Source organism: Gracilinanus agilis, chromosome 5 (assembly GCF_016433145.1).
Source record: "Gracilinanus agilis isolate LMUSP501 chromosome 5, AgileGrace, whole genome shotgun sequence".
NCBI classification, from domain to species: Eukaryota; Metazoa; Chordata; class Mammalia; order Didelphimorphia; family Didelphidae; genus Gracilinanus; species Gracilinanus agilis.
In genome coordinates, this window is record NC_058134.1 from 124,186,125 (window position 1) to 124,213,206 (window position 27,082).

The 27,082-nt window shown below is 36.7% G+C and overlaps 1 protein-coding gene across 1 annotated transcript in view; it reads right to left on the bottom strand.

Annotated features, from left to right (window-relative positions):
* SND1 (staphylococcal nuclease and tudor domain containing 1) overlaps positions 1–27,082 on the bottom strand; it is a 524,029-nt gene that overhangs the window by 174,679 nt on the left and 322,268 nt on the right. The window contains exon 15 of the mRNA XM_044679610.1: positions 19,887–20,028. Coding sequence (XP_044535545.1) covers positions 19,887–20,028 — 142 coding nt within the window. The remainder of the gene's footprint in view (positions 1–19,886; positions 20,029–27,082) is intronic.

Consider the following 27,082-nt stretch of genomic DNA (forward strand, 5'->3'; position numbering starts at 1 on the left):
AAAAGCAGAGGGTGTATCTATTAAATACATACACATATAATTTACATATTTTAAAACAAATTGCAAACAATGTGAAGTCTATCATTTTTGACATAATTTTTTATGCCTTTGTTTAGTTAAATGGTTTTTGGTGGTGGTGGTTATGGAATATATAATAAAATAAGAATATGAGGTTTGTCAGGAAGAATACAACATTTTTTGTTAAGGGAAATGCAAATTTTTTGTGGAAATTTTAGCACTTAAAAAAATAGGTGTTCCTCAATTGCCACCTGACTATGTTGGCTACTACCTAAGATATGCTTCAAGCGACTTAACAAACATAAGTAGTTTAGCATCCCTAAAACAGTATACTAAGCACAGTTTTCAACAGAGTGAAAAAAAAAATCAAGAACAAAGTACAAAAGTCTACCTAGTCTCACCTCTACACATCTTTCCACATTCATGACCCACCAGAAACAGGAAAAAACTATGGGAAGAGTTTCATTTGAAAAGCTTGGATTAAGTATTTTAATTTCAAAAATAAGCATATAGGATTTCTACCTTATTTTGGCAGATGAGGAAACTGAGGCTCTGGGAAGATAAGTGATTAGTTCATGGTCAAAGTGACATAGAATGAGAGGAAGGATCTGAACCCGGGGTCTGCTGATGACAATTCTAGCACTCTCGTTACTAGCAATACTCCATCATCCTTCCTTTGTATCCTCAATGCCAAGCACTAGACAATAACAAATATTCACTGAACCTAATAAGCCACAGGGACTTGGATGAAACTAACAATATTAATAGGAATAACAGCTTGCATCTCTTCTTTATCTACATGCTGTGTTCTGAGAAAAATCCTTTTTCTTTATGGAAAATCAGTTGACAAAAGTTAAAATGTTAATAAAGGAAGATTTCCAGTTCATGCATGATGGCTATTTTGTAATAAAAGGGCTGGTTTGACCCCCATCCAGTACAACTCATGAATGTCTCAAGTCAGGAAGAACAAATTCTGAATAAAATAAAGAAAACAAAAAATAAGCATAGTTTGCTGGAAAGAGACAAAAATAATCAAGGCCTTAGATAAGTTATTTCTGAATTCCCTGCACACAACATCATTCATGAACAAGGCAGTGGTACAAATATAGCATAAATGTCGTCTGCTCTGGATTGTAATTTAAAATGCAAATGCTAATGAGTGAACTGGTATATCACTGAAGTTAATAACTGCATGCCTGGCATAGGGGTTGCATCCAAAACACACACAGAAAGAAGAGACAGACACCATGTTCCAATTTAAAAATAAAAAAGCCCAAATTAACCCTAGAAAAATCACCAGCAGATGCATAAATGTAAGCAAATGAGGCATGCAAGGATAGGAGAATAGAATCATTAAAGCTCATACTAGACCAACTAAGCCCATGTTTTCCCACATGTAATAATAGTATGCAGGTAAATTCGAGCTATTTCTGTAAAAACAATAGAGGAAAACATGGGTATAGCATGAGATACTCAACAAAGCAAAAAGAACATTTGTGGAATGATTGAGGTCACAGCTCTCTTACAAATACTTTTAAGAACTTTAGCCAGTAATCTATTGTTGTGTGTAGTCACTTGGGTAGAGAGAAGCCTTTAAAATATTTTGTTGTAGCACAAAAACTACTAGATTTAGAGCCCAGTGATCTGGGTCCAAATTCTGTCTCTGGTATTTTACTACCTTTGTGATCTTAAGACAAGGGTTATCCTGTTTGGGTCTTGGTTTTTCTTATTTATAATTTTCTTATCTAATTATCTATAATATTGGCTAAGTGATCTCTAAAGTAGCCTTCCAGTTCTACAGGAAATCCAACTCCTATGAAAATGTATCCTAATTTGATTTGTTATACTATCTGTTAACAGAGCCCACAGTTTACTCTGAGTGAATACACTCGAAATTTTCTTTAACACATAGTGATACAGTCCTTGAGAAATGCTGTGACAAAAAAATACATCACACTATATAGTCAACCCGGTAATGATCCTCTCCAAATTTTTCCGGCTTGAAATGGTGCTGACAGAGCTTGGGATTTAGTCATAGCTTTCAAAAACAAGGGGTCACATTCATACCCCCAAAAGACTTTCCAAGGTAAGCTTCCAAGAGGCAGTAGAGGTTTTGGGGAAGCTTAATTATGTGAATAATTTATTAAATTATGTGAAGCATTTATTAAGGGCCTACTATATGCAAGGTGCTATGTAGATAATGGGGAGACAAACAGAAATATGAAACTTACTTCTTACCTTGAGGAGCTTACATTCTTCAGGGGTGGGAAGAAGAGGACAGGATACAATATTCGAAGAGATGTGTTATTTAGAATTACTGGGGTTCTATTAAGAAGTATTAAGCCTCAAGATATGTAGATATATGACAAACTTCCTGTGGACATGTGGGGGACTTTGAGACAACATTTTCCGTGATGTAATGGGTTTCCTGTTTTGGACTTGATGACGTCTTGAACGTAAAGCCCGGCTTTAAGTATTGGCTTGAGGCTCTCTCTTCCTAGGAAGCCACCAAAGGAAGGTATGGACTGGGGGGGAGGGGAGGGGCAGGCAGTTTGAAGATATTTTAGCTAGGCGCGTGGTCAGATTTTATTCTATCAAAATGGGTTATTATTTTTCCTCATAATATCAGCCTTTATCATTTTTAATCCTTACAGAGAAAATACATAGCAATTTCAGGGTAGGGTAGCAATAATTTCTGGAGGGTTTGAAAACAAATAGTGAAGGTGATACCTGAATTGAGCCTTGAAAGGAGTGGAGATACTAAATAATATGGGGAGGTAAGGAGGAAGAACAGACCTCTGAAGAGCTTGTACAAAAGCAACAATACAAGATGTGTAAATGCCACATATGGGGAATGGCAAGGCTGCTAGTTTTTCTGCAATGTAGGGTCTATGAAGAGAAGTAACATGAAATTAGGCCAGATGGATTAACAGGATGGAGACAGATGACAAAGGTCTTTAAAAACCAGACAATGCAAAAGTACAGGCAAGAAGGTGGTAACTATGTGAACAGAGACAGATAGGAGCAATACTGTGGAGGTAGAAATGATAAAGACTCCACAACTGAGGAGGTTAGGACAACCCAGAAGTTGTGAATCTAAGTGAGTGGTAGTATGGTGATAATCTTGACTAAAGTGGAGATATTGGGAGAAGACAGGTTTAGGGGTTAAGATAACCAGTGTTTTTTAGCTATTTTGAATTTGAGATGCCTAGTGGAAATCCAGGCAGAGAGGACCAGTAGGGTCTTTGCTCATCAAAGACTAGACCTCAGAAAAGAAATTAAAATATATAGATTTGTGAGTCATCCACACTGAAACAATAATCAAAACTATGGAAGCTGATGAAATCAAGAGAAGATATAGAAAAAGATCAGAACAGAGCCACCCTGTGCAAAACAAAAGGGAATAGGAAGAATGATCCCACAAAGGAGGCTGAGGGGCTGGAAAGCTGACATTTATGGCAGTATGTCATAATTCCTTGAGTATTTTACAGACATGATCTCATCTGAGCTTCACAGTAATCTTACAAAATAGAAACTCTGATTATCCAGACATTTAAGATGACCAAAGTACAGAACAGAAATGAAAGTGACTTGCATAGGTATGACCAAGTAATCTACTGCCTGCCTCCCAAGAGGGTAAAGACTGTGAAGAGCACAAAGGGAGGCAACAGCAGAGATGGTGGTCCTGGAATGCAGAGAAGGGTAGAATAAAGAGAGTCACAACCAGGAGAAAGAATAGATTTAGAAAACAGATATGAGGTACTATAGTTGAGGAAGTTGGAAAGATATATATTTTTGCAAACCTTTAAACTTACAAGAACCTTTTGTAATTGGTCCCTTTCCCTTACCAATATTCCACAGCATATCTCATTAGCTATGTGGGCCAACCCCATAGAATGAGGAGATCCAATTAGAATTGTAAAAGGTTGTAATTCTATATGTGGGTGGATTGGGAGAGAGCCAGTGTGATGATATTAAATAAAGATATGATCATTCAGTATATAAGGGGTAAGCTAGTCCACAAGCTTAGAAAAGCCTCAGAGAAACCCAATGGGATGGCCATCAGCTAGGACAGAACTTCCATATCAGAAACTTTTTTATGTGTTTACCTGTTTTTTAAAATGAAGTCAAATCACTGCTAAAAAGGGGCTGTAAGAAGTGGTTCCCATAGCAACTAGGATTAAGTCTCACAGGTGGTGAGCTGTGTTCACCCTGGGGCTGCCCATTACCAGATTTCAAAGCACTTCCCCTTAATTTCGAATTACTTAAGCACTTATGTTCTCTCTCACACATACACACAATGATTTTCTATCTCTAGATGAGGTTCCTGGGCCCTAACAGGGTAGAAGTAGATGGGGAATAGGCCAGGCCTAAATGTTACCATGTTTAACCACCATTAATGCTAAATTGCCAATAAGAAGAGACAACATGAGAACAGAACAAGGCTGTAGATATTTTGACTATGGCATAATCAATCATAGAATAGAGAGGGAAAATGTAGTCACATTACCTATCAGGTTTGGGGTAATGGAGACAGCTCTCAGAGAAAAGAATGTATAAGACTGAATTAGAAAATACTTTCAAATGGGCACAAAGAAGTCACATTAATTTAAGAAAGAAATACACAGTCTGGCTTTTGTACTCATTCTCATGACACATATTATCTGAACATCCAAGGGTTTAATGCTATTTTGAATTTATTTCCTGTGCAAGAAGTTCCCAAACTGGAGATGAGTAAGATACTGCTTATTCAGAAGAATGCCAAGAAAAAAGTGACTAACTTTTTACTAAGTTTCTAAACTGTTTCCTAACTAGAAATCATTATGAATGAGACCAGCCCTAACTAACTTTGGCTCAGGCCAAAACTGATTTTTTTTTAAAGCCCTGAGGGAACAGTGGGAAGCTCAGAGACTATTATCCCACAAGCTGCTGAGGACAGTTATTTAATTTATTTATTGGTGTATTCTAGCAAATAAAAATCAGATGGAATGGTACAGGGAAGATTGTCATAAAAAGGGGATAAGGCATGCTAAATGAATTAAAAATGTTTTCATTCCTGAGAATGAAATTATCTATCCACACTATCCATTCAAACTCAGGTTCAGTGGATATCAGTGCTACCTGTAGCATGGCATTTTCTGTTGGTTACAGAAGTAGCTAGGTGGTGCAGTGGATAGAGTGCTGGGCCTGAAGGAAGAAAGATCTGATTTCAAATCTAGTCCTAACTAGCTGTGTGACCCTGGGCATTTATCTTGTCTGCTCCAGTAAACTGTAAAATTGGGATAATAATAGCACTACCTTCCAAGGTAGTTGTGAAGATCAAATGAGATTATATTTTTAAAGCTATTCTTACCACAATGCCTGGCAAAAAGTAGGCATTAAATAAATGCTTTCTTCTCCCTCCAATCACAGAGTACCTGAAACTGGCTATTTAGGTAGCATACAGGTATGAGAATGAGGAGTTAAGTAAAGTGATTTCTAAGGTAGCCAAGTGGTCAACATGGTTAATCTGAGGATACTTTATTATGATTCAAACATCAATATAAACAGAAATACTTGTAATTTGTAAGATGGAGATAGAGATTGAAAAGTGGAATAAATTCCTACATAGTTTTCCTAAATACTTAAGATAACTGCAAAATTGGAGGGAGAGGATAGGAGACAATAACAATGAAAGATCTTCCATCTATTGTTTATTGAGATAATACATAAAAGATTCACAAGTAAAATTTCCTTAGACTACTCTTATAGACCAGTGAAGAGAGGAGTACTGACCTTTAAAAGTCATAATACCTGGGTTCAAAACTTATTTCTGCTTGGTCTTAGAGGACAGGTCATTTAAACTATCTGAACCTTAGTTTCCTTCTCTGTAAAATGAGAGTACATTTGGGACAGACACTTCTCAGGACTATTTAAAGGATCAGGTAGGATAATGGATATTAAAGGGCTTTGAAAATATAATGTAAATATCAAGTATTATTATCATACTGTCTTAATTAATCATACCTTCATCTTCACCAAAGGAAAATGGGGCTGACCTTGTAATATGATTCTCAGAATCAGGTTTATTGTCCTGATATGTTCTTCAATTGACCCTCCAGAATGCCAGACCCATTGTGTAATGACAGGTAAAAAGGATGAGATAGATTTCCCCAGAACAACTTGCATCATCACCCCCACTTCTTGAACCAAGGATCAATCAACGAGAAAGAAAGGGAGGAATGAAGTCAGAAAGGAAAAAAAGATACAGAAACAAGAAAAGAGGGAACCATTTTGCCTTATGCATTTCCATTAAGTTGAATTCAATTAAAGAATCTAAAATGAATTAATAGGTAAGGACAAACCATGTATTGCTTAATTAAAAAATGCATATTAGAAAATCTCACATACTAATATTTGGACCTGTGATGGTACTAGAGGATTTCTCACTTTAGGCTTTAAATGCATAACTTGGTTTGTTGTTGTCAATTAATAAAGATTCAATGTTATTAGGGTAAGACGTGACAAGTGTTCCTTCTTCTATCTCAGTACAGGTTATGCTATAAAAATAAGATTTAAAGAAACCAACAACATTTTGAATCTCATCACCCTTGAAAGTAAGAATGAACAAATAAATGATGAGCATAATGATCAGATCACAATTTCACTAAAGAATACATGGCCATCAGAAAATTTTCATTAGATGTGCTGACTATGTCACCTTCCACTGAAGATACTGGGGCAACTAGTTCTTTGCATGAAGCATCTTCTTTCCTCCCTATTTATTTCCTACTTGTCTTCACTTATACCCCCTGCCCCTGCACTCCCAATTGCCAGAAACTACCGGTAGATACATGCCTGCTTGGATGGTGCAGTCCTCACTGAGAATCACAGAGGATCATCTCTCCTAATCCGCACCTCCCTGGCTCTTGCTCTCTTCCCTTCATCAAATGACCCCGAGGTCTTGCCTTTAGGACTCTTGGGCCTTTCCACTTGTGCTGTGGATGAACTTGCTAAGCTTGATGCTTTGTACACAATAAGTCCTTAGTAAATTCTTTTTGTTCCATTATATTTTTTCTTGACAAGGATTCTTTGGTTTTGGGGGTACTGATCCAAGACTTTTTCCCCCAAAGCAAAAATATTTGCTGAATTGGTATGAGATAAATTTTGTAACAATTGTGGAATAATTGTGGAATAATCCTGGGGAAAACTTTCTGGGTTCCCAAATTCATATTCCAGGAAGTCACAAAGAATTTTTCATATAAGGAAAGGTTTTGAACTCTTGTCTTTATTCTAATACAGTCCTAGTCATACTGAGAGTCTATTTTTTCCCCCTCTTTCATTTGGAGTTAAGGTGGTTTGCATTTGCCTTTGTTGAAGACAGTGATGATAAAAATTCTAGGTGTAATCACTGTGGCCTGTGCTAGGCAAAATGTCATTAATAATCCATTCTTAATAGTACTTAAGCATTTTGTATTATCATCTAACACCCATGGGATATTTCAATTTTCCAAAATTTTCAATTTTTTATAATTATGGGGCTTATTCAAGGAACTTAGTCACTGAAGAGAATTTATGGAAACAGAGAGAGAAGGGATGCATAAGATGGGAGAGTACATATGAATGTGACTTTTACCTGTGAAGAGAATAGTCACATTGATATTAAAATTCATTGGAAATTCAAAAATTTCTTCTATTCTTTAATAATAGCATTGAGACACAAACAACAAAACAAAAAGGAAATGATTATTTAATAAGCTGATAATAATGGACAAATGATAATCATGGACAAATAATTTAGACTTCAGACACCAAGAAATATTTTACTGCCCCATAAAGGAGTATTGTTTCATTTATTATTTATTGACTACCTAATTTGAAAACTGTTCTTCAAATATGGGGGATTATATAGGGGTGAACTAAACAAAGCCCCTATTGCCACAGAATTTACCATGTATTAGGGGAGAGGAAAAACACAACTAAATAAAATAATGTTATAATGGAATTCAGAAATGTAAAAAGTACTATAGGAAGTCAGGTGTATGGAGACAACAAAGTTGTGGATGCTTCAAAAAGGAGAAGGTATTTTATGTGAGATTTGAAGGATAAACAGTAATTAAACAGGTTGATTGAAGACACAGCTGGAGGGTCTAAACCATGTTAGCAAAAGTATGGCATACATGTCCCAGGGTGCTGGAAAGGCTGCTCTGTGCAGTCTGGGCATGAGATCCCTAAAAGGTTCCCCACTGCTGTTCTAGAATAAATAAAGACACAAGAGATAGGAAAGTATAGAACATGTTCCCAGAACACCAAATAGACCAATTTGACTATAACTTGGAGAATATGAAAACAAATAGTTACAGCTGGATGGGTATGCTAGAGTGTACCTTTGAAAGTCTCTGAAAATCAGGCTAAGAAATTTGGATTTTATGAAATAATTTTTTTAGGGGGCAGGATATGGTCAGAGGAAGATTAAATAGGAAGATTAATTTGGCAGTGACTTGTTGGATAGGTTGGATAAAGGGACAGCTTGAAGGCAGGGAGACTAGATTGGAAGCTACAGCAATAGTATAATTAAGACTTGAATTAAAGGGGTTTGGGGGATGTTGGAATAGAGAAATGGGAAGAGATGTGAGAAACAACAGGATTTCAGAGAGAATCTGAAGTAAAAAAATGTCTGAGGTGATGCACAAGACAGTAATACCTTTGGAGGAAATGGGGAAATCAAAAAGGGAGGTCAGTCAGCTAGCTTGCTGAATACATTTGGTTTGCAGGGCCTAGTTTGGACAATGCTGTCTCTGGCCAGTTCTAAACTATGGCTCCATTGTAAACCTTGATTCCTAAGAGGCAGGTATACTTCAAGGAGTCACAGCCATAAGAGTTTTCTGTCACCATTTCAAAGCATTACCATATGATTTTAGGGGTTAAGTAATTTCTTCTTATTAAACCTGTTTCCCTTTTTTTTTTTGAAGAACATAATAAACTTGCCATTTGTGAAGACAAACTAAAACAGAATGACTTTTGTTCTAATCAACGGAAATGGAGGGTGCCTTATAAACTTGGGGGTAAGGGAATGGAGATGGAGATGCTTTTATAAAAATGTAGGTTGCCCAGTGATTTTGGCTTCCTGGCTATTGCAGGACAAGAACTGGATGTGATTGTGTCCTAGGCTGAAATAAATATGCATGGGAAGAGGCCAGAGCAGCAGGACCTTGAATAGCTTTGGCTATGTTTGCAAAAGGTCAATTATTCACCAATCAAACCAAAGGCAGGTGCTCAGAGGACTAAAGGGCAGGATCTCAGGAGACAATGACCTGCTAGGTACAGCTGAATTTTCCCACCTGCTTTCCCATCTGATCATTCCACATACAAGGGTGCAGGGACTGTGACAGAGAAGCCACCTGGTTCAGGCCACCTGCTACTCTATCAAGCTGTGGACCTGTCTGCCCAAAAAGAGTTCACAAAAAAATGGACAAGAAAAAAATGGTATCATTTCCCTCCAGCTTAGAGTGAGGCCCCTTGTGAAAACCAATTGTTTCATGAGCTTGAATACCACTGGACTATTTGAGCCTACTCAGAGACTTGGGCAGTCATATGCTGACTCAAAGATCATTTTTCCCTGCTCTCCTCTATGAAGGGCTTCAATATTTAATTTCAGTCTTCATCAGAACATCCCCCATCAAATTAAAGGACTTAAATAGAAAGTTAATGCCCCTCCTAAACATCCTGCAGTATGTTACTCTTCTAAATATCCTGAAGCTACAGAATTTCAACTTAGCCACAGAATGGCATGGTTATATTTTTGATCTCAACCTCTTCTTAAACTGTACTACCTCTGTGATCCAGAATTGCGAAGCTCATCTCCTATCAATCTAGGTCCTCACTCATGCAAAAGTTTAAGGTTTTTAGTCCTTGCCAAGATCTACATCACTTCTACTTTTTCTCTGCTTTCTTAGTCAATTATTTCTCTGGCCTCCTGTTATTTCCTTTCCAATCTTAGCTCTATTGTAAAGCAGGTTACCCTTAAACTGATTGCCATCTCTGAATGGCATTCATAGCTTGCCAAACCTCAGCTCTTAGGTACTTCCCACTATCTGTCCTCTCTGCTTCTTAAGGCTCTAGAAAACTAATTTAAGTCATATAACTGCTGAATTAACCACACTATATTGCATGACAATTCTTTTATTCATTCCTGCTTGACTCTCAGTCATACTCCCCACCCATGGTACTTGTTTTATTTATTTGCCTGTCCAGGTGCCCTTATTAATTATTATTTTTATCGCATTATGATCTGAGAAGGTTACATTTATTATATCTGCTCTTTTGCATTTGTTTGCAATGATTCTATGCCCTATTACATGGTCAATCTTTGTGAATGTACCATGTGCAGCTGAAAAGAAGGTGTATTCCTTTTTCTCCCTATTTATTTTTCTCCACATATCAGTTAAATCTAATTTTTCTAGGACTTCATTCACCTCTTACCTCTTTCTTATTATTTTTTGGTTTGATTTATCTAGATCTGAAAGAGGAATATTTAGATCTCCCACTATTATGGTTTTACTATCTATTTCCTTCTTGACCTCTGCCAGTTTCTCCTTTATGAATTTGGATGCTATACCACTTGGTGCATATATATTGAGCAGTGTTATTTCCTCATTGTTTATACTGCCTTTAATCAGGATGTAATGACCTTCCCTGTCTTTTTTAATCATATCTATTTTTACTTTGGCTTTGTCAGAAATCATAATAGCCATTCCTGCCTTCTTTTTCTCATTTGATGCCCAAAAGATTTTGCTCAAGCCCTTAACCTTAAACTTGTGTATGTCTACCTGCCTCATATGTGTTTCTTGAAGAAAACATATGGTAGGATTTTGGTTTCTGATCCACTCTGCTATTTGCTTCTGTTTTATGAGTAAGTTCATTCCATTCACATTCAGAGTTATAATTATCAGTTGTGCATTCACTGACATTTTTGTATCCTCCTCTAGACCCACCCCTTCTTCTTACACTATTTTCTTTTAAACCAGTGGTTTGCTTTGAGCCAGTATCCCTTATCCCCTCCCTTGATTTCCCTTTCTGCCCCCTCCCTTGTTATTCCTCTCTTTTTGTTTTTAAAGGCCTAATGAATTCCCACCCCCTTCTTCTCCCCTCCCTTTTTTGACCTCCCCACTCTCCTGCTCCCTTTGGTTTATCCCTTCTGACTTTCTCAGTAGGGTTAGATAGAGTTTTTTATCCCAATGGATAATAAAGCTACTCTTCCCTCTTCGGGTTAATTACACTGAGAGTAAGATTTGATTATTACCTCTTAATGCTCTCTTCCTTTCCTTCTTATAATAGTATTTATCCCCTCCCCTTCCCATGCCCTCTTTGTGTGTAATAGAATATCCTATTTTTCTTATTTACTCAGATTTCTCTTGGTGTCTCCTACTATTCCCCCCCTCTTTGCCACCCCCCATGTCATCTTAGACCATTTAGTATCCTGTCCTCTCCCTATGAATTATTCTTCTGGTTGCTATAATAGTGAATATTATAATAGTGAATAGAATTCACTACAGAGAATTTCTCCACCTAGTAATACAGATAATTAGATCTCACTGAGGCCCTTAAAAAAGCAAATTTAAAAAATTATAAGTTTTCTTTCTTTTCCCTCTGTTTCTTATTTACCTTTTCATGTTTCTCTTGGTTTTTGTGGTTGGGTATCAAACTTTACATTTAGTCCCGGTCTCTTTTGTGCAAAAACTTGGAATTCTTCAATTTTGTTGAATGCCCATACTTTCCCCTGGAAGTATATAGTCAGTTTTGATGGGTAGTTGATCCGTGGCTGAAGGCCCAGCTCTCTTGCCTTTCTGAATATCGTATTCCAAGCCTTGCGGTCTTTTAGCGTTGAGGCTGCCAGATCCTGTGTGATCCTGATTCGTGCTCCTTGATATTTGAATTGTCTCTTTCTGGCTTCTTGTAAGATTTTTTCTTTTACTTGAAAGCTCTTCAATTTTGCTATTATATTCCTTGGTGTTGACTTTTCTATGTCCAGTGTAGAGGGTGATCTATGGATCCTTTCAATGTCTATATTGCCCTCTTGTAGAACTTCAGGGCAATTTTGCTGAATAATTTCTTTAAGTATCGAGTTCCAAGTTTCTATTAATTTCTGCCTTTTCAGGAAGACGAATGATTCTCAAATTGTCTCTTCTAGACCGGTTTTCTTGGTCTGTCACTTTCTCATTGAGATATTTCATGTTTCCTTCTATTTTATCAGTCTTTTGACTTTGTTTTATTTGTTCTTGTTGTCTTGAGAGATCATTGGCTTCTAATTACTCAATTCTAGCCTTTAGGGACTGGTTTTCCTTTTCAATCTGGTCATTTCTGGTCTTCAGTTGACTTGCCTCACTTTCCAATTGTGAAATTCTGCCTTTTAAACTGTTGTTTTCTTGCCAGATCTCTTCCATCTTCCTCAACATCTCATTTTTGAACTCTTCAATAGCTTGTGACCAGTTTCCATTGTTTTGGGAAGGTTTGGATACTTGTTTGTCCTCCTCTGTTGTCTGGATTTTCTCTGTGTAAAAGTTGTTGAGTGTTCCAGAGTTTTTCTTGATAATCTTTTTCTTCTGGGGTTCTCAGCTTGCCATTGTTAGCCCCGCCCCTTTTCAGCTTTGTCTTCACACTCAGGGTCTGCCTGCACTTTCTAAGCTCCCGGGGCTCCGGTCTCCTTGTCCTCGGGGTCAGGCCTCCTGGTAGACCCCAGTCTGCCCCTCTGCCTGAGGCTCCTTCAGCAGTCTCAGGGGCTGCTTCCACAGCCGCGCACCGGGTCCCCACTCGAGGTCCAAGCCTGCACTCGAGATCTTTGTCCTCGCCCAGGGCAATGCCTTCACCCGCGCAGACACTCGGGAAAGTCTGTGCACGTTCTTTAGCCACTTGGGGTCCTACATCCTGCAGCTCTTAGGTACAAGCCCTAGAGCTGCCAGTGACTTACTGGTTGCCACAATCTTGCTGTCACTCTTATGCGTTGGCCTTGGCGCTGTGCGTGGTGTGTGTGTGTGTATGGGGGGGCTTCTTCCTCTAGCGTTTTAGTGAGAGCTGTTTCACCCCTTTATAGAGTGGAAATACCCCGATTCCGCGTTCCTTCAATGCTGCGCCCTGTTGTGGGGTTCCTTCGTTCGTCTGGGTTTGTTTTTATGTCCCCTTGAGGAGTCCTGTAAGTTTAGTTTAGGAGAGATCGAGCAGCTACTCCTTACTCTGCCTCCATCTTAACCTGAAGTCTCCAGTACTTGTTTTATTTAATGTGTCCTATTCTCTCAAGTCCCCTACATCGGTGGTTTCAAACTTAAAAAAAAAAGGTCCTGAATTTATTTATAATACAACAAATTAACATTATCTATGTTATAGTTTCATAAACATTTCCCAAATACACTTTAATCTGGTTGGGAACTTCTTTACTAAGAAAACAGAAACCACCTGTAGTGAGCTTCCTCTTCTTCTTTATTTTAAACTTCATAATATCTCTATGGATTTCCATTTTCTCTTTTCCTTTCTTGTTAAAGACAGCCTTTCTATTTGTGCCTTAGATCCCATTCTTTCTCATTTCCTTTAGAATCATTCTTTGTCTCCTTCATCTTTAGTCTTTTCTTGACCTCTGGCTCAAGTCCTGTTGATTATAAACATAGCAGCTCCTCTTTCACTTATCCTTAAAAAACAACAACAAAAAAAACCCAAGCTCTTCATTTGATCCTATCATTCTCTTCCATTTGGTAGCCAAACTCCCAGGAATGTTCCTACATGTTTGCCTCCACTAGTCAAGATCAAAACTTAAAAAGTGAGAAAGAGAACAAATTAAAAATCCCTAGATAAAACCTAAACTGAGAATCCTAAAAATCAAAGGAGAAATTAATAAAATTGAAAGTAAAAGAACTATTGAACTAATAAATTAAGATAGGAGCTAGTACTGTTTTTTCAAACAAAAAAAAATACTGGTTAATCTAATAAAAATAAAGAAAGATGAGAATCAAATATCAAAAATGAAAAGGGTGATCTCAACTCTAATGAAGAGGAAATTAAGATAATTATTAAGAATTGTTTTGCCCAATTATATGGCAGCAAATTATAATCTAGGTGAAATTAATGAATATTTATAAAAATATAAATTGCCTAGTTTAACAAAAGAGGAAATAGAATACTTATATAATCTCATCTCAGAAGAAATTGAACAAGTCCTTAAGGAACTTCCTAAGAAAAAATCTCCAGTGTCAGATGGATTCACAAGTGAATTCTATCAAACATTTAAAGAACAACTAATCCCAATACTATACAAATTATTTGAAAAAATAAGTAAAGAAGGAGTCTTAACAAATTCTTTTTATGATGCAAGTATGGTATTGATTCCAAAGGCGGGGCAGACTATAACCCAAGGGAAAAAAAACAACAACAAAAAAACTACAGACCAATCTCCTTAATGAACATAGATGCAAAAATCTTAAATAAAATACTAGCATAAAGACTGCAGGGGGCAGCTTGGTAGCTCAGTGGATTGAGAGCCAGGCCTAGAGACAGGAGGTCCTAGGTTCAAATCTAGCCTCAGACTCTTCCCAGCTGTGTGACCCTGGGCAAGCCACTTGACCCCATTGCCTAGCCCTTACCACTCTTCTGCCTTGGAGCCAATACACAGTATTGACTCCACGGAAGGTAAGGATTTAAAAAAAAAAAAAAAAGACTTCAGCAAGTTATCACAAGGATTATTCACAATGACCAGGTGGGATTTATACCAGGAATGCAGGGCTGGTTTAATGTTAGAAAAACCATCAACTCATTCCTCCATCCTTTGAAATTAGGCTTGCAGCTGTGCCACTTGACAAAACACTTTTTTCATATTTATGTGTGCATACACAGAGTAAATACTTAGTCTTCTTTGCCGAATAGTCATCCATTTCTAGTCAAGGGCGTTGCCCCCTTTCTATCCTGGGCCCAATTCTCTCCTATCTACACCTTAGGTCTTGTTAACATCATAATTTCTCAATGACTCATTTGGGTCCAAAATCTATACCTCTAGTCCTAATCTTGCTAGAGAATTCTAATCTCACATCACTACTGCCTCATTGGTATCTATTTCTACCTAGATGTCTTGTGAGCCCTCAAGGACAACATGTCTAAAATAGAATTCATTATTTTTGTTTTCCCCTACAGGTTGCTTTCTGATGAGACAACTATTATTCTAGTCATCCCAGGTTCACAAACTTAAAGCCACTTAGAACTTCTCCTTTGCCTTTCAATGAAAATCATTGGTGAGGTCTTGTCAATTCTACTTCTCTATCATCTTTCACATCTGTTGCCATCTGTTCTCTCAGGTGGCCACAATTCTTGTTGGGTTCATCTCCTATCATAATAGATTTTATTAGGATTTTATTAGATTCATCTCCTACCATAATAGATTTTTTTAAAGTAAATAGGATTTTATTAGATTCATCTCCTACCATAATAGATTTTTTTTAAAAGTAAAAAAACCTTGCCTTTTATCTTAGGGTCAATAATTGGTTCTAAGGCAGAAGAGTGGTAAGGGCTAGGCAATGGGGGTCAAGTGATTTGCTCAGGGTCACCCAGCTAGGAAGTGTCTGAGGCCATATTTGAACCCAGGACTTCTTGCCTCTAAGCCTGACTTTCTATCCATTGAGCCACCTAGCTGCCCCTGTGATAGACTTCTAATTGTTTTTAGTCTTTCCTCTCTCTGTTAAGACTTTCCACAAAGCTGCCAAATGAATAATATCTCTAGAGCCACTAAAATGCCTATCTTCAAGGATATTAGAAAAAATTCCTTAAATTGGTATTTCAAAACCTCCATAATCTGGCCCCAGAATGATTTCTGACTTCTCTCCTTGACAAACTCTACATTCCAGACACAGAATATGAGTTGTTCTTGAAGTCGCCATTCCATTTCCAGTCCCTGTCCCTTTGTACATAGTGCTGCCCAATCCTAGGCTAGAATTCTTCTTTAGCTTTCTCACAGAATCCTGAGCTTCCTTCAAGAATCACATTAGATGTCAGTGTCTATGGGAAACTAATTGGGAATTCCTTAGTTGTGGTGCTTCCTGACTCCTTCTCCAACGTACCCTCCCCTTTTACTTCATGGGTTTTCATGTTGTATCTCCCAGTAGAAGGAATGTGAAATCCTTAATGGCAGAGCTGCCTTTTTCTTTCTTTTGTATCCACTAAACCTATCATAGTGCCCTACACATAGTATGCATTTAGCAAATGCTAACTCAAAGAAAATGAAACTTGGGGGAATTGCTTTACTCAAAAAGCCTGCCTGACTTCCTGGTGATATGCACGAAGAGAACTCTATGATTTCTTTGGCCAAAGAAATCCAAAAGAAAGCTAGCATCCAGCATCCTTACCTCAATAAAGCAGTCAAATTTTTAAAACTATCCCAAGATAGTGTCTAGGTGAGCCTCTTATATAAGTTGCCTATACTAATCCAGCCAAATCCTCCTCTGTAGGTGCAACTACAAAGCAAAGCAAAGAGGTACCCAAATCCTCTAATCATATGGCTTTGATGCACAGGAGCAAAATGCCAAGTTTTACAAATTTTGGAAAATTCATTTTAAAACCTTTTCAAACATGAAATGATCAAGTGTGAAAACCAATTAACAAACAGTGGATCTGTGTTCTTTAGGTAGGAGAATCTGAGAGAGATTAGGGAAGAAAAATGAAGGGGGAGTGGACCACCTGTTAGCAACTTCAGAGCTACTCCCCTCCTAGTGGCCCATGTTGTGGAATTATCACAGGAAAGAAGATCATTGCTCAAATACAGTCATAGCTTTACAGAAGATTCAAGTTCAGGAGAAAAACCTATTCTGTCCTCTTAGTCATTAATTTTCCAACATGATTTTTCAATCCATGAACTCCAAAAAAAACCAGCCTGGACTTACAACCATTTCATAACCAGGGTTCTGCCACAAGTACACACAACCAATCATTGTGGCTTCTTTTATTTAAATGTTAGTCAGTAAATACTCATGTTGAGGTTTAGCCAAGAAAGAAAAGAAGCGAGAGGTTGCTTTTATAATGAGGAATTATATATAAAGTTCAAGGCTTTTCATTCATTCTGTTGGTCTTTAGAAAGAAAAGCTCAACCTAGCAACTCAGCTTACCCTGGAAACCCACCAGTGAGGGCATGTTGGATATGGAGTAGGCATCAAAAGGATAACCCAAATATTATTTGTTCTCCTCTCAGAGTCCCTGAGTCACACAGCAAAGCACTGAGTTCCACAGAAATCCAAAGAGGTGTCTTGTTCCAAAATACAGAAAGAAGCCTTTCCAAGAACTCAGAAGGAAAAAGCAGCCACATTTCTTCCCCCAAGTGTTGCTACTCCCCAGTTAGAAGCTTTAGATGTCCTCTTCATTTATAGAGCCTAATGCAAAAGTGTATTTGCTCTTTCTTCCATGACACATAGGCATGGAAATTAGGAAACCTTGGACCTCTGTCAGTTATGACGACAGGAAGAGGTATACTAGAACTATCACTGGTCTCTGAGATATTGCACTCACATAATATATAAGCATACTGTGTGGTTGGGGAGGGAAAAAACCAACAACTTTAAATGTTAATTGTAAGTATACATGTGTTGTTTTCTTTAAAATACAAGTTACTTGGAGAAATGTCTTTTTAGTACAAATTACTGTACAAATGCCATATAATTTCTGATGAGAAATTAAGCCAAGTTATCATGGTATAAAATCCTCACCCAAGAAAGAAACAAAAGTATCATAATTTTGCTGGGCCTATGAATTAAACCAGCTTTATTGAGCTGCTTTCATATTAAGCTTTCCTCTTCAGTGCCCCCCCCCCCGACTTAATAGTAGCCAAGTTTCTGAAAAGAAATAGTCTTTTTTCTTTTCTTTCCCAAAATCTTAGCAGAATTGGATAACTGACTCTATGTAATCACATTCACCAAGTTATGCTAGAACTCATCCACCCACCCAGAAGTTAAAGACTAGCTCTCTAGCAAGATTTGGAGTCTTTCCTGATCTTTACGAGTAAGAACTGAATGCAAGATTTTACAATTGATCACTCAAAGGAATACCAAGCAGAATCACTAATTTCTTAAGGGCTCTATGTGAGAACCTAAAACAGAATTGGCAATCAGTTGGTGGCGATGTACTTTAATCCCATAGTCCTCAAAGAGTTATTTATTTCACATAACTCAAGTCACTTACTGAGGTTTGAAAAGAGGACACAATTTGCTTACTCATAGCCTGAGGAAGGCACATTTATTGAGAAGAAATGGATATATGTCTCTTAGGAAAACAAGGCAATCACACGAGGGGATAACAAGTGACATCTTCATTTTTCTCCCCATAAAAGTAAATTCTTTTCGAGAAGTTAATAGTTATGAGGAAGCCTGGACAGCAAAAAGATAAGAATGCCTCTTAAGTGTTCAAAGATGGGTGAAGAAAGGGGAGTAAGGCAAAATGATGGTTTTTTCTTATAGAGAACAGCTTCTGTGAAATACTTATTGTAAATAAATAACTTTATTATTTTCCAGTATGGAAGAAATGAAGCAATTTGCTCCTTGACTGCATAAATAGAAATTGCTCAAAGTATATGATTCATAGTCTTTCTGGCATGGGACATATTAAAGTTTCTATAAAACATAGGAGAAGAGAAATACATATGCAGTGACAAAAGAGAGGCAAGTTTTTTCTTATGTATCAACCTTAGTACAATAGAGAGGTACTGTAGTGGTGGAAGGAAGCAAAGGGAATGTCATGCCCAGAGTTTTTCTTTTTTTTTTAAACCCATACCTTCTATCTTGGAGCCAATACTGTGTATTGGTTCCAAGGCAGAAGAGTGGTAAGAGCTGGGCAATGGGGGTTAAGTGACTTGCCCAGGGTCACATAGCTGGGAAATGTCTGAGGTCACATTTGAACCTAGGACCTCCCGTCTGTAGGACTGGCTCTCAATCCACTGAGCTATCCAGCTGCCCCACAGAGTTTCTTGATAAGTTTTGGACTTAGGACATATGAAATCAACAAGGTTCTTCACAAGTGTTCTGAGACTTTCCCATAAATAAGATGGTAGGAATACCAACCTGGAGAAAGCCTATCAGTTATCTCCCACAACAGTCCTATTCCAAAGCCTTACTGGATAGCATGAAAGAGTGATCATCCTTAAGTTTTTGAGGGTTATACTAGCTGAATACTAACAAGTCCTACCAAGCAAAAAAGGCTTTTAGGTCCTGTCCTGGCAACAGACTTAAAAAAAGTCTAATATTTGAGGCTTGGTCCACCTCTATTAGGATTGACTTTGGGTTTGTGAATTTTTAAGTCACCTCTAAAATCACCTAGCAAGTTAAAGAACAATTGTAATCTACACTGATAGAGTACTCACAATGAGATCATGGATTTTTAATATATTGAAGTATTATCACTGGCAGTACATATTTAGAGTTCTCTTTACTATAGTTGTGAGTTGGGTACTGCCATTAAGTTGTCTACTCCACATTTCCTAGAATAGTGAGGAAAAAGAAAGGTAAATCACCTGCCCAACTTTAAGAGTACATTACCAAATCAGCAGTGATGCTGGCAAACGAACCTAGAAATCTTGGCTTTCCATCATGTAAGTTTCAACTCCAAATATCAAAGAATTCCACTTCAAAAGACAACATACACAGTGCCAGTTGGTAGGTTTCATATTGTAGAGGCAGGGTAAAGCAGAGGAAACCATAAAAAGCCACATGGATCCTTTTAGAATTGGGCTTTTTTTCTTAAAGATCCAGGGAAGCACCTCCATTGCCAGTGAGAAATAATGGATTCTTCAGCAGTCCTAGCTTATTTAGAAGGAATGAAAAACACTAGCAGCACAGGTGAAAAGAGGCCAAGTGCTTGGGAAAATACATGAAACTCACCTGCAAGTAGGAAGGTAATGAGGCAGGTTTCCTTTGGCAAGTAGAGTTTGAGGCGAGAACCACTGAAAACATACTCCACCACAGCTTCAGAACGACCAGCTCGCTGGAGGAAAGGCAGGAACTGCTTGGCTTTCTGAGTATCCTAGTCAGGACAAAGAATAAAAAGAGTCATTCAGTTGACAATGGCACCATTTTATTCTGGAGCCTCAGGATCAACTGACTAGCAGAACCTAGGAACATGTTGATAATCAAGAATTCCAGACCATATAATATAAATATGATGCAATGAGTGTAATACTTTATAAGTACTGGGTACAGATTTGTAGAGATAAAAGCATCCATCTCTTAAGAGAGTACAGGCACTCTTGCCCATAAGAATCCTTTCTATGCATCTCTCTCCCCTTTCCCATTACTTTATTCTCAGAGGCCTTTCTTGAGTTGCTCAGAAAACCAAAAGTAAATTTATCTTAAGACTGACTCATTTCCCACCTTCTAACACAATATGTAAGATTTAAAGCTCACTGGATAAAAACCACAACCTTCAAAATGCTCTATAAACTGATATCCTTTGATTGTGTACCAATCATTTTCTCCCTATGTGCTTCTAAGGTTCAGACAAGATCTAGGGACATAATTTAAGCTGGCAACGTACTGGAGCCAGGGGAAAACTGATAGCTTGACAAAAGTCACTAAAGGGAACACAGGAAGTAGTATTAATATAACATTGAGATCTGCAACATATATATTCTCTTCAACACATATATTCTACACTATTTCAGGCAGTAATAATCTTTCAATGATGGAGACAAAACTCCATATTCAAAGTGTATAGTTTGGAGGCAAATGCTTAATCTTAGAAATTATAACTGAGGCAACCACTAGACACACACTTCAGCAATATTTACAGTATGGCATCATATTCTGACTTACATTCTCTGCTTTAAGCACCCCTTTTATTTTCTTCAAGTTGCCCAACTAAATATACCCAAATATCAAGGCAACTAAACCATAGTGATAAACAAATACTACCACACCTAAAGATACTGAAGAAATATAGACTATATGTTTACAATTAAGAAGATTGTCAAGCAGACATTTCTTGGAAATCACACAGGTGACATACTAGATAGCAATAAAACCTGTTCCTTTTTTTTTTTTTTTGCCACACTTAGTATTAATTATATACTAACTACAAACTATAAGAGGGCAGAAGGTTCTCCACATTTTTCTAACTCCAAGGACACAAACTAATCTATGCTGTTGCAATCTCTTACTTTCAATCTTTGCTCCTAGCAACAGAGCTATTATAACTAAATTAATGCATATTAGATAATGAAAATTTAACAAGCCATCACATATTTGAGGGTATTCATAGCAGCTGAGGAGACACAAAGGTGCCTTGGAGCCACACATATCTAGAGAAGCTAGTGAATTAGGCTGGGATCAAAACAATATTTACAGTAACAGGATTCAACCTCTTCAAATAGAAGACTAGAGAAAAGAGAGACAGTAATCTACTCAAAGTTCTTTCCAGTACTATCACCATTTTATTAAAAATAATAAGGCAACATATAGCTTAGCTTGGCAGAAATTCTTCCCATGCACACAAGTACCATTTGTTGTTGTTGTTGTTGTTCAGTTGTTTCCACTGTATCTGACTCTTTGTGACCCTATTTGGGGTTTCTTGGCAAAGATACTAGAGTAATTGGCCATTTCCTTCTCTAGTTCAATTAACAGATATAAGAAAACTGAAGCAGAGTTATATGACTTGCCCATGGCTAATAAGTGTCAGATACCACATTTAAACTCAGATGTTCCTGACTCCAGGCCTGGTACTCTATCCACTGCACCAACAACAAACAAATGCCCCCAAATATTTATGTGTGAATATTTCACCTGTAATTGGATAAAGCCTAGAATATTTAAGTATTATCGCATAGGACATGAACAACAAGATTTTACCTCAAAATCTAGGGCATCATATTCCTAAGTCAGATCTTTAGATTCAACAATACACACTTGAATCAAATACATCAAATAATGATTCTGAAATGAAAGTCTTTGGCCTCAAAGCAAAAGAAATCTGTTCTTTTACTCTTCAAATAAGCAATAAATGCTCTCTAGTTACCTGGAAAGTTTATGAAATGTCAGAACCAACCAATAAGAGAGCCATTTATTGTAGCAATTAAGATTAAAAGCATCAACAACTATAAGGGATGGGGTCTACTTGCTACAGCCAAAATTTCTTTCCCCTAGAGTAAGCCACTAGTCTAGTTCATTAAAAAGCCTACCTACTCAGACTATGAAACAGGGAGAAGCTATAGGAGCTCGCTGCTGTGTAAAAAACAAAATCAATAGGATGTTCTCGGCTGCCTCCCAAGACTCAGCCCACAACTCAACTGCCTCTGCTCTTTAAAGGATATGTTGGGAGGAAGCACTAAGAATCTGAAAGGCCATTTTTAAAGGCAAAAGTAGAAATGAATGCTTTTAGTGACATCTCCAACTTGAAAGCCAATTAAAAAACCCTCTAAAACCAATAGTGTTTATATTCAAAAGACAAAAGTTTAGAGGAAAAAATGTACTTTTTAGGGAAGTGAAACCATACCTAGAATATGGACCATTCATTAAGTAACAAGCCAGAGATGGAAAATATTTAGTTTGACATCATCCTAGTTCCAGGATGAATTATGCCTGGACCACTATCCTTAGCTAAACTCTATGCTATAGCATTTACAATATGAATATAAAGTTCTTCCAAAATGAAAGTTACAAAAAACATTTGAATATGAACCTTTAAGTTTTTTAAAGAGAAGAAAGTCCCTATACTTCTGGGTAGAGAAGAGTTAGTGAAAGCATCCTAACAATACTGGATTGATTTGGTTTTTTTGACATGTAAGAATGAAGCAAAAGTCAGCTCTTATTTCTACAATGATCAAAATTTTTATGGGCTGAGGAAGAAGCTTAGACCTGTAAACTCTGATATGTACATTTTGTATTTCCAACAGAGAAGCAAGTGGTTTAGTAAAGAAAAAAAGAGAGAAACTTGTTTTGGTAAAAATGATATAATGATCATGTAGGCTTGGCTTTAGTAAAGAAGAATCTGTCTTCAACCTAAATCACAGCTAACACAGGAGAGTCTTTAAATATAAGTCTGGAGCTTCCTTTTTCTTCCATCATGTACTCTTTTTTTTTTTTTTTTTTTTTTTGGTCATTCCAAAAGCACAGAGAAATGAGATCAAAATTCTTTTGCTGTAACTTAAGTTTCATAGTAGATCAAATGCAAAGTTGAGTAAGGCAAAATGACATGTTCCCTCAGGTGACACAAAATTTACCCACAAATAATCTCTGCATACTCAGTATAGGAATGGAGATTGTTTACTCTGGGAATACTGATTTTATCACTATAAAATTGACTTTGAACACAGTTAAATGGTTTGCCCTCCAGATGTGTTGTGCAGTTCTAGAAAAGCATTTCTATTCCTTAGACCCCTAATCTAGGACTATGGTTATTGTTATAAAAAAGCTTCAGTTCACTTAATGAAGTTTTAAATCTAAAGAGTCCCATTAAAATAAAACTGTTTCAAAAGAGAGTCCCAAAAGAGTAGCTGAAGACCTGGAATTAGAAACTACTATATTTCTTTTTCCTTTTGCTTCTTGAATAATCCAGGGAAATTATTTGCTGGAAAATAATGAAATTCCGGATTATGAAAGAACTTAATATTTCCAAGAAATTCTTAAGTAAGAAGGCAGAGGAGTCAAAACTAAACTCAAATGTGTCAGGGAGGTTACAATGCTTAAAAAATGTGTCAAATTAAAAAAAAAAGGGAAAAGAAAGAAACTTGACAGGAAAGAACCTTCCTATAAAACAAGTCCTAAAGAAGCAAATAAAATATATAACATAAAAAATAATCCACACATGAGAGACCCAAATATAGCAAATATATAGGATAGAAGTAAGGAGAAATCTATGGGAAGAACAAGACTGCAACAATACCTTCCCTTCTAGAAGAGAGAATGGCTTTCAAGAACCTTGGGAATCATTTAGTATTACAATAAAAGGCATAAAGAAAGATACAGTATTGGTATGACTGAAAATAAGATTTCTGAAAGCTTGTTACTGCAATGGCCTTTTTTTTTCTCCAGTTTCCACTTACAATGACCTCTATGTTTCTTCTGAATCTATGACTAGCTCTTCCTCCTACAATTTCTCCTCTCTTCACTTTTATAATACTTTCTTCTAGTTATCCTTTGGCCTGTCTGACTACTCCTTCTTTTATATCCCCTTTAATGTATCAACATCCATGTTTCATTTCAAACTGTTAACATAACAAGATTTGATCCTGGGCTTGATACTCTTCTCTCTGTATCCCCACAGTAAAATGTCAGATTCAGGCAACAGGGACTGTTTCACGTTGCACTTAGCACAGATTATGAATAAAAGCTTGTTAATTGACTAGCAAGCTCATCAACTCTAATTAATTCATTATTATTTTTAATGTCGATATCTTTCAAAATCCCTAATCTATAAGTCCTCTGACCAAGAGAGAGAATATATACTTTGTTATTAGCCTTTGGCCACTAGTCCTTTCAATTAGTAAGGCCACTATATAAATTGTTCTCCTGGTTCTGCACATTTCATTCTGATTGAATTCACACACATCTTTCCAGGCTTCAGTGTATCTGTAATATTCTTCATTTCTTGAAGTGTAGTTTCTTGCAGCTGGGTATTTCAATATTCCCCAGCTGCCTATAATCCTTTTGTTTATAAGCCTTTGTTAAAACAAAAAGTGCTACCATATACATTTGTGTACATTTGGGCCCTTTTACATAATCTTTGACCTCTTAGGGGATATATGTTTAACAATGGTATATATGGGGAAAGGTAGTTTCCAACTCTAAAACATAATATACCCCAACAATAAAAAATAAATACATCAATAGATGCAAAAAAGGCCCTTGACAACATATTTCTATTAAAAAAAAACCTAAAAAGTGTAGGGAAAAAAGGGCCTTTCTTTAATATGACAAGTGTTGTTTGTTCTTTTGTTTTAAATAAGTCCAATGTAAGTTATTATAGGGTAATGTCTTAATTTGTGCATGAATTGGAAATGAGTGAGGCAAAGGTACACAAAGTCACCAGTCTCATTCTCTCTTCCAGTCATTGAAGTCCACTGGCAAGACAAAAGTTAGGATGATTGGTGATGGGTCTGGATGCAGTGGATGACTTTGGCTTCTTGGATATCTGACCAAGCTCTAGGCACTCCAAAAAGCCTGCTTCAGCTCCACTGGAACAAACTGTTCTTATCTCATTCCACCAAGGGAAGTTTTCACATACTTAAGGTAGATGTCTCCTTAAATCATTAACTGGTTTGAGGCCTGTCAGTTATCCTTGACCTGGCTTAGCATATCTATTGAGATGGTTTTACTGTCTACTATTTACTGGTATACTATTTACTGGTAAATAATATCAATTTAAAATCCAAAGTCATTATTTTTTTGCAAAGAAGAAATGCTTGAGACCTTTCCAAAAAGATCAATAGTAAAGCAAGCATGTCCATTATTAAGACTATTATTTGATATAGAGCTAGAACAGTAAGAGAAGAAACATTAGTAAGAAACATAATTATCACCTTTGCAAATAATATGATCTACTAAGAATAGAGATGCAGTTAAAATTAATGAAAATAATAAATAACCTAAAAATGCAATAGGATATAAAATAAACCCATATAAACCAAGTCTTTATGTAGGTGACCAAAAATAAAAAAGGGTAAGGGATCCAGAAATTATATTCAAAATAACTATTGAATGTTTAAAATATTCAGGAAGTCTGTCTACCAAAGCACATATAGGAACTATTTGAATAAACACATCCATTAAATGCTTTTTACAGAAATACAGACCTAAATAATTGGAGAATAATTAAACTGCTCAAAGTTGGACTTGTATTTAACACTCCCCCCCTTTACTTTCTGTCTTGGAATTGGTACTAAATACTGGTACCAAAGCAGAAGAACAGAAAGGACTAGGCAATTGGGGTTAAGTGACTTGCCCAGAGTCACATAACTAGGAAGTACATGAGGACAGATTTGAACCCAGGATATCCTATCTCCAGGCTCAGTGCTCTATCTACTGAACCACCTCACTGCCCCAGACATATTGTATTTATAAAATAAATAATATTGCCAAAATAAAATCATTATTCAATAAAACCTGATGGGGAAACATGGAAAGCAATCTGGCAGAAAATAGGTTTAGCTCAACATCCTATACTATATACCACAATAAGCTCTAAAAACAGATAGAAGGACTAGAATATAAAAAGTCATATCATAAATAAGGGGAAAAAAAGGGAAGGAAATAATTTGTACAACTACAGATGAAGAGAGGATCATAGAAGCCAAAATAGGAAATTCTGATTACATAAGAGTTCTATCTACATGAAAAAATATTCAGAATAGCAGTATTTGTATTGAGATGGGAACACTAGGTGTCCACTGGAGAACAGCTGAAGAAACTGTGGGATAGTGATACAATTGTGTTTACAATGTCATAAAGAACTTCCTGAATAGGACACTTCCTCTGCCAGTGCAGTTAGGTATCTTCTCTATAACTTAGAACTTTGTTAATACCTTATTTCAGGATAATACAACTACTAGACATATTTGACCACAGATTTCTCTGGCTTTGAGGGTGGATTTCTATTCCCACAACCTGCTAACTCTCCAAATTGTGTATATTAAATTAATATTATTTCATCATAAAGAACAGTGACCATGATAAAATATAGAAAGATAACTTATGAAGTGATACAGTAAGTATTACAAAAGGAAAAGAATATATACAATTATTATGCAAATAGGGACAAATTTAAACTGCAGGCAGCAAAAAAACATTTTTTAAACAAGTACATGTTTTATTTTGAGTCAACTACTAAAGTTTAATATTATATTTACTATTAAATCACTCCTTTATGATTTGGGGGGACTTTGTATTGTCAGAATAGAAAAGGGGCATTATAGAATGTACTTAAACTTTTATCACTCCAACTTTTTTCAAAACAAAGTGTTTATCAATTATTTCAATTTCTTTTTTGCTATCAAACAACAGGATCCCAATAATTAATTTATACTGAACACGACACAACAGTAAAATATTTGCAGTGACTTTTTCCTAAGCAAGGCTACATCACACTG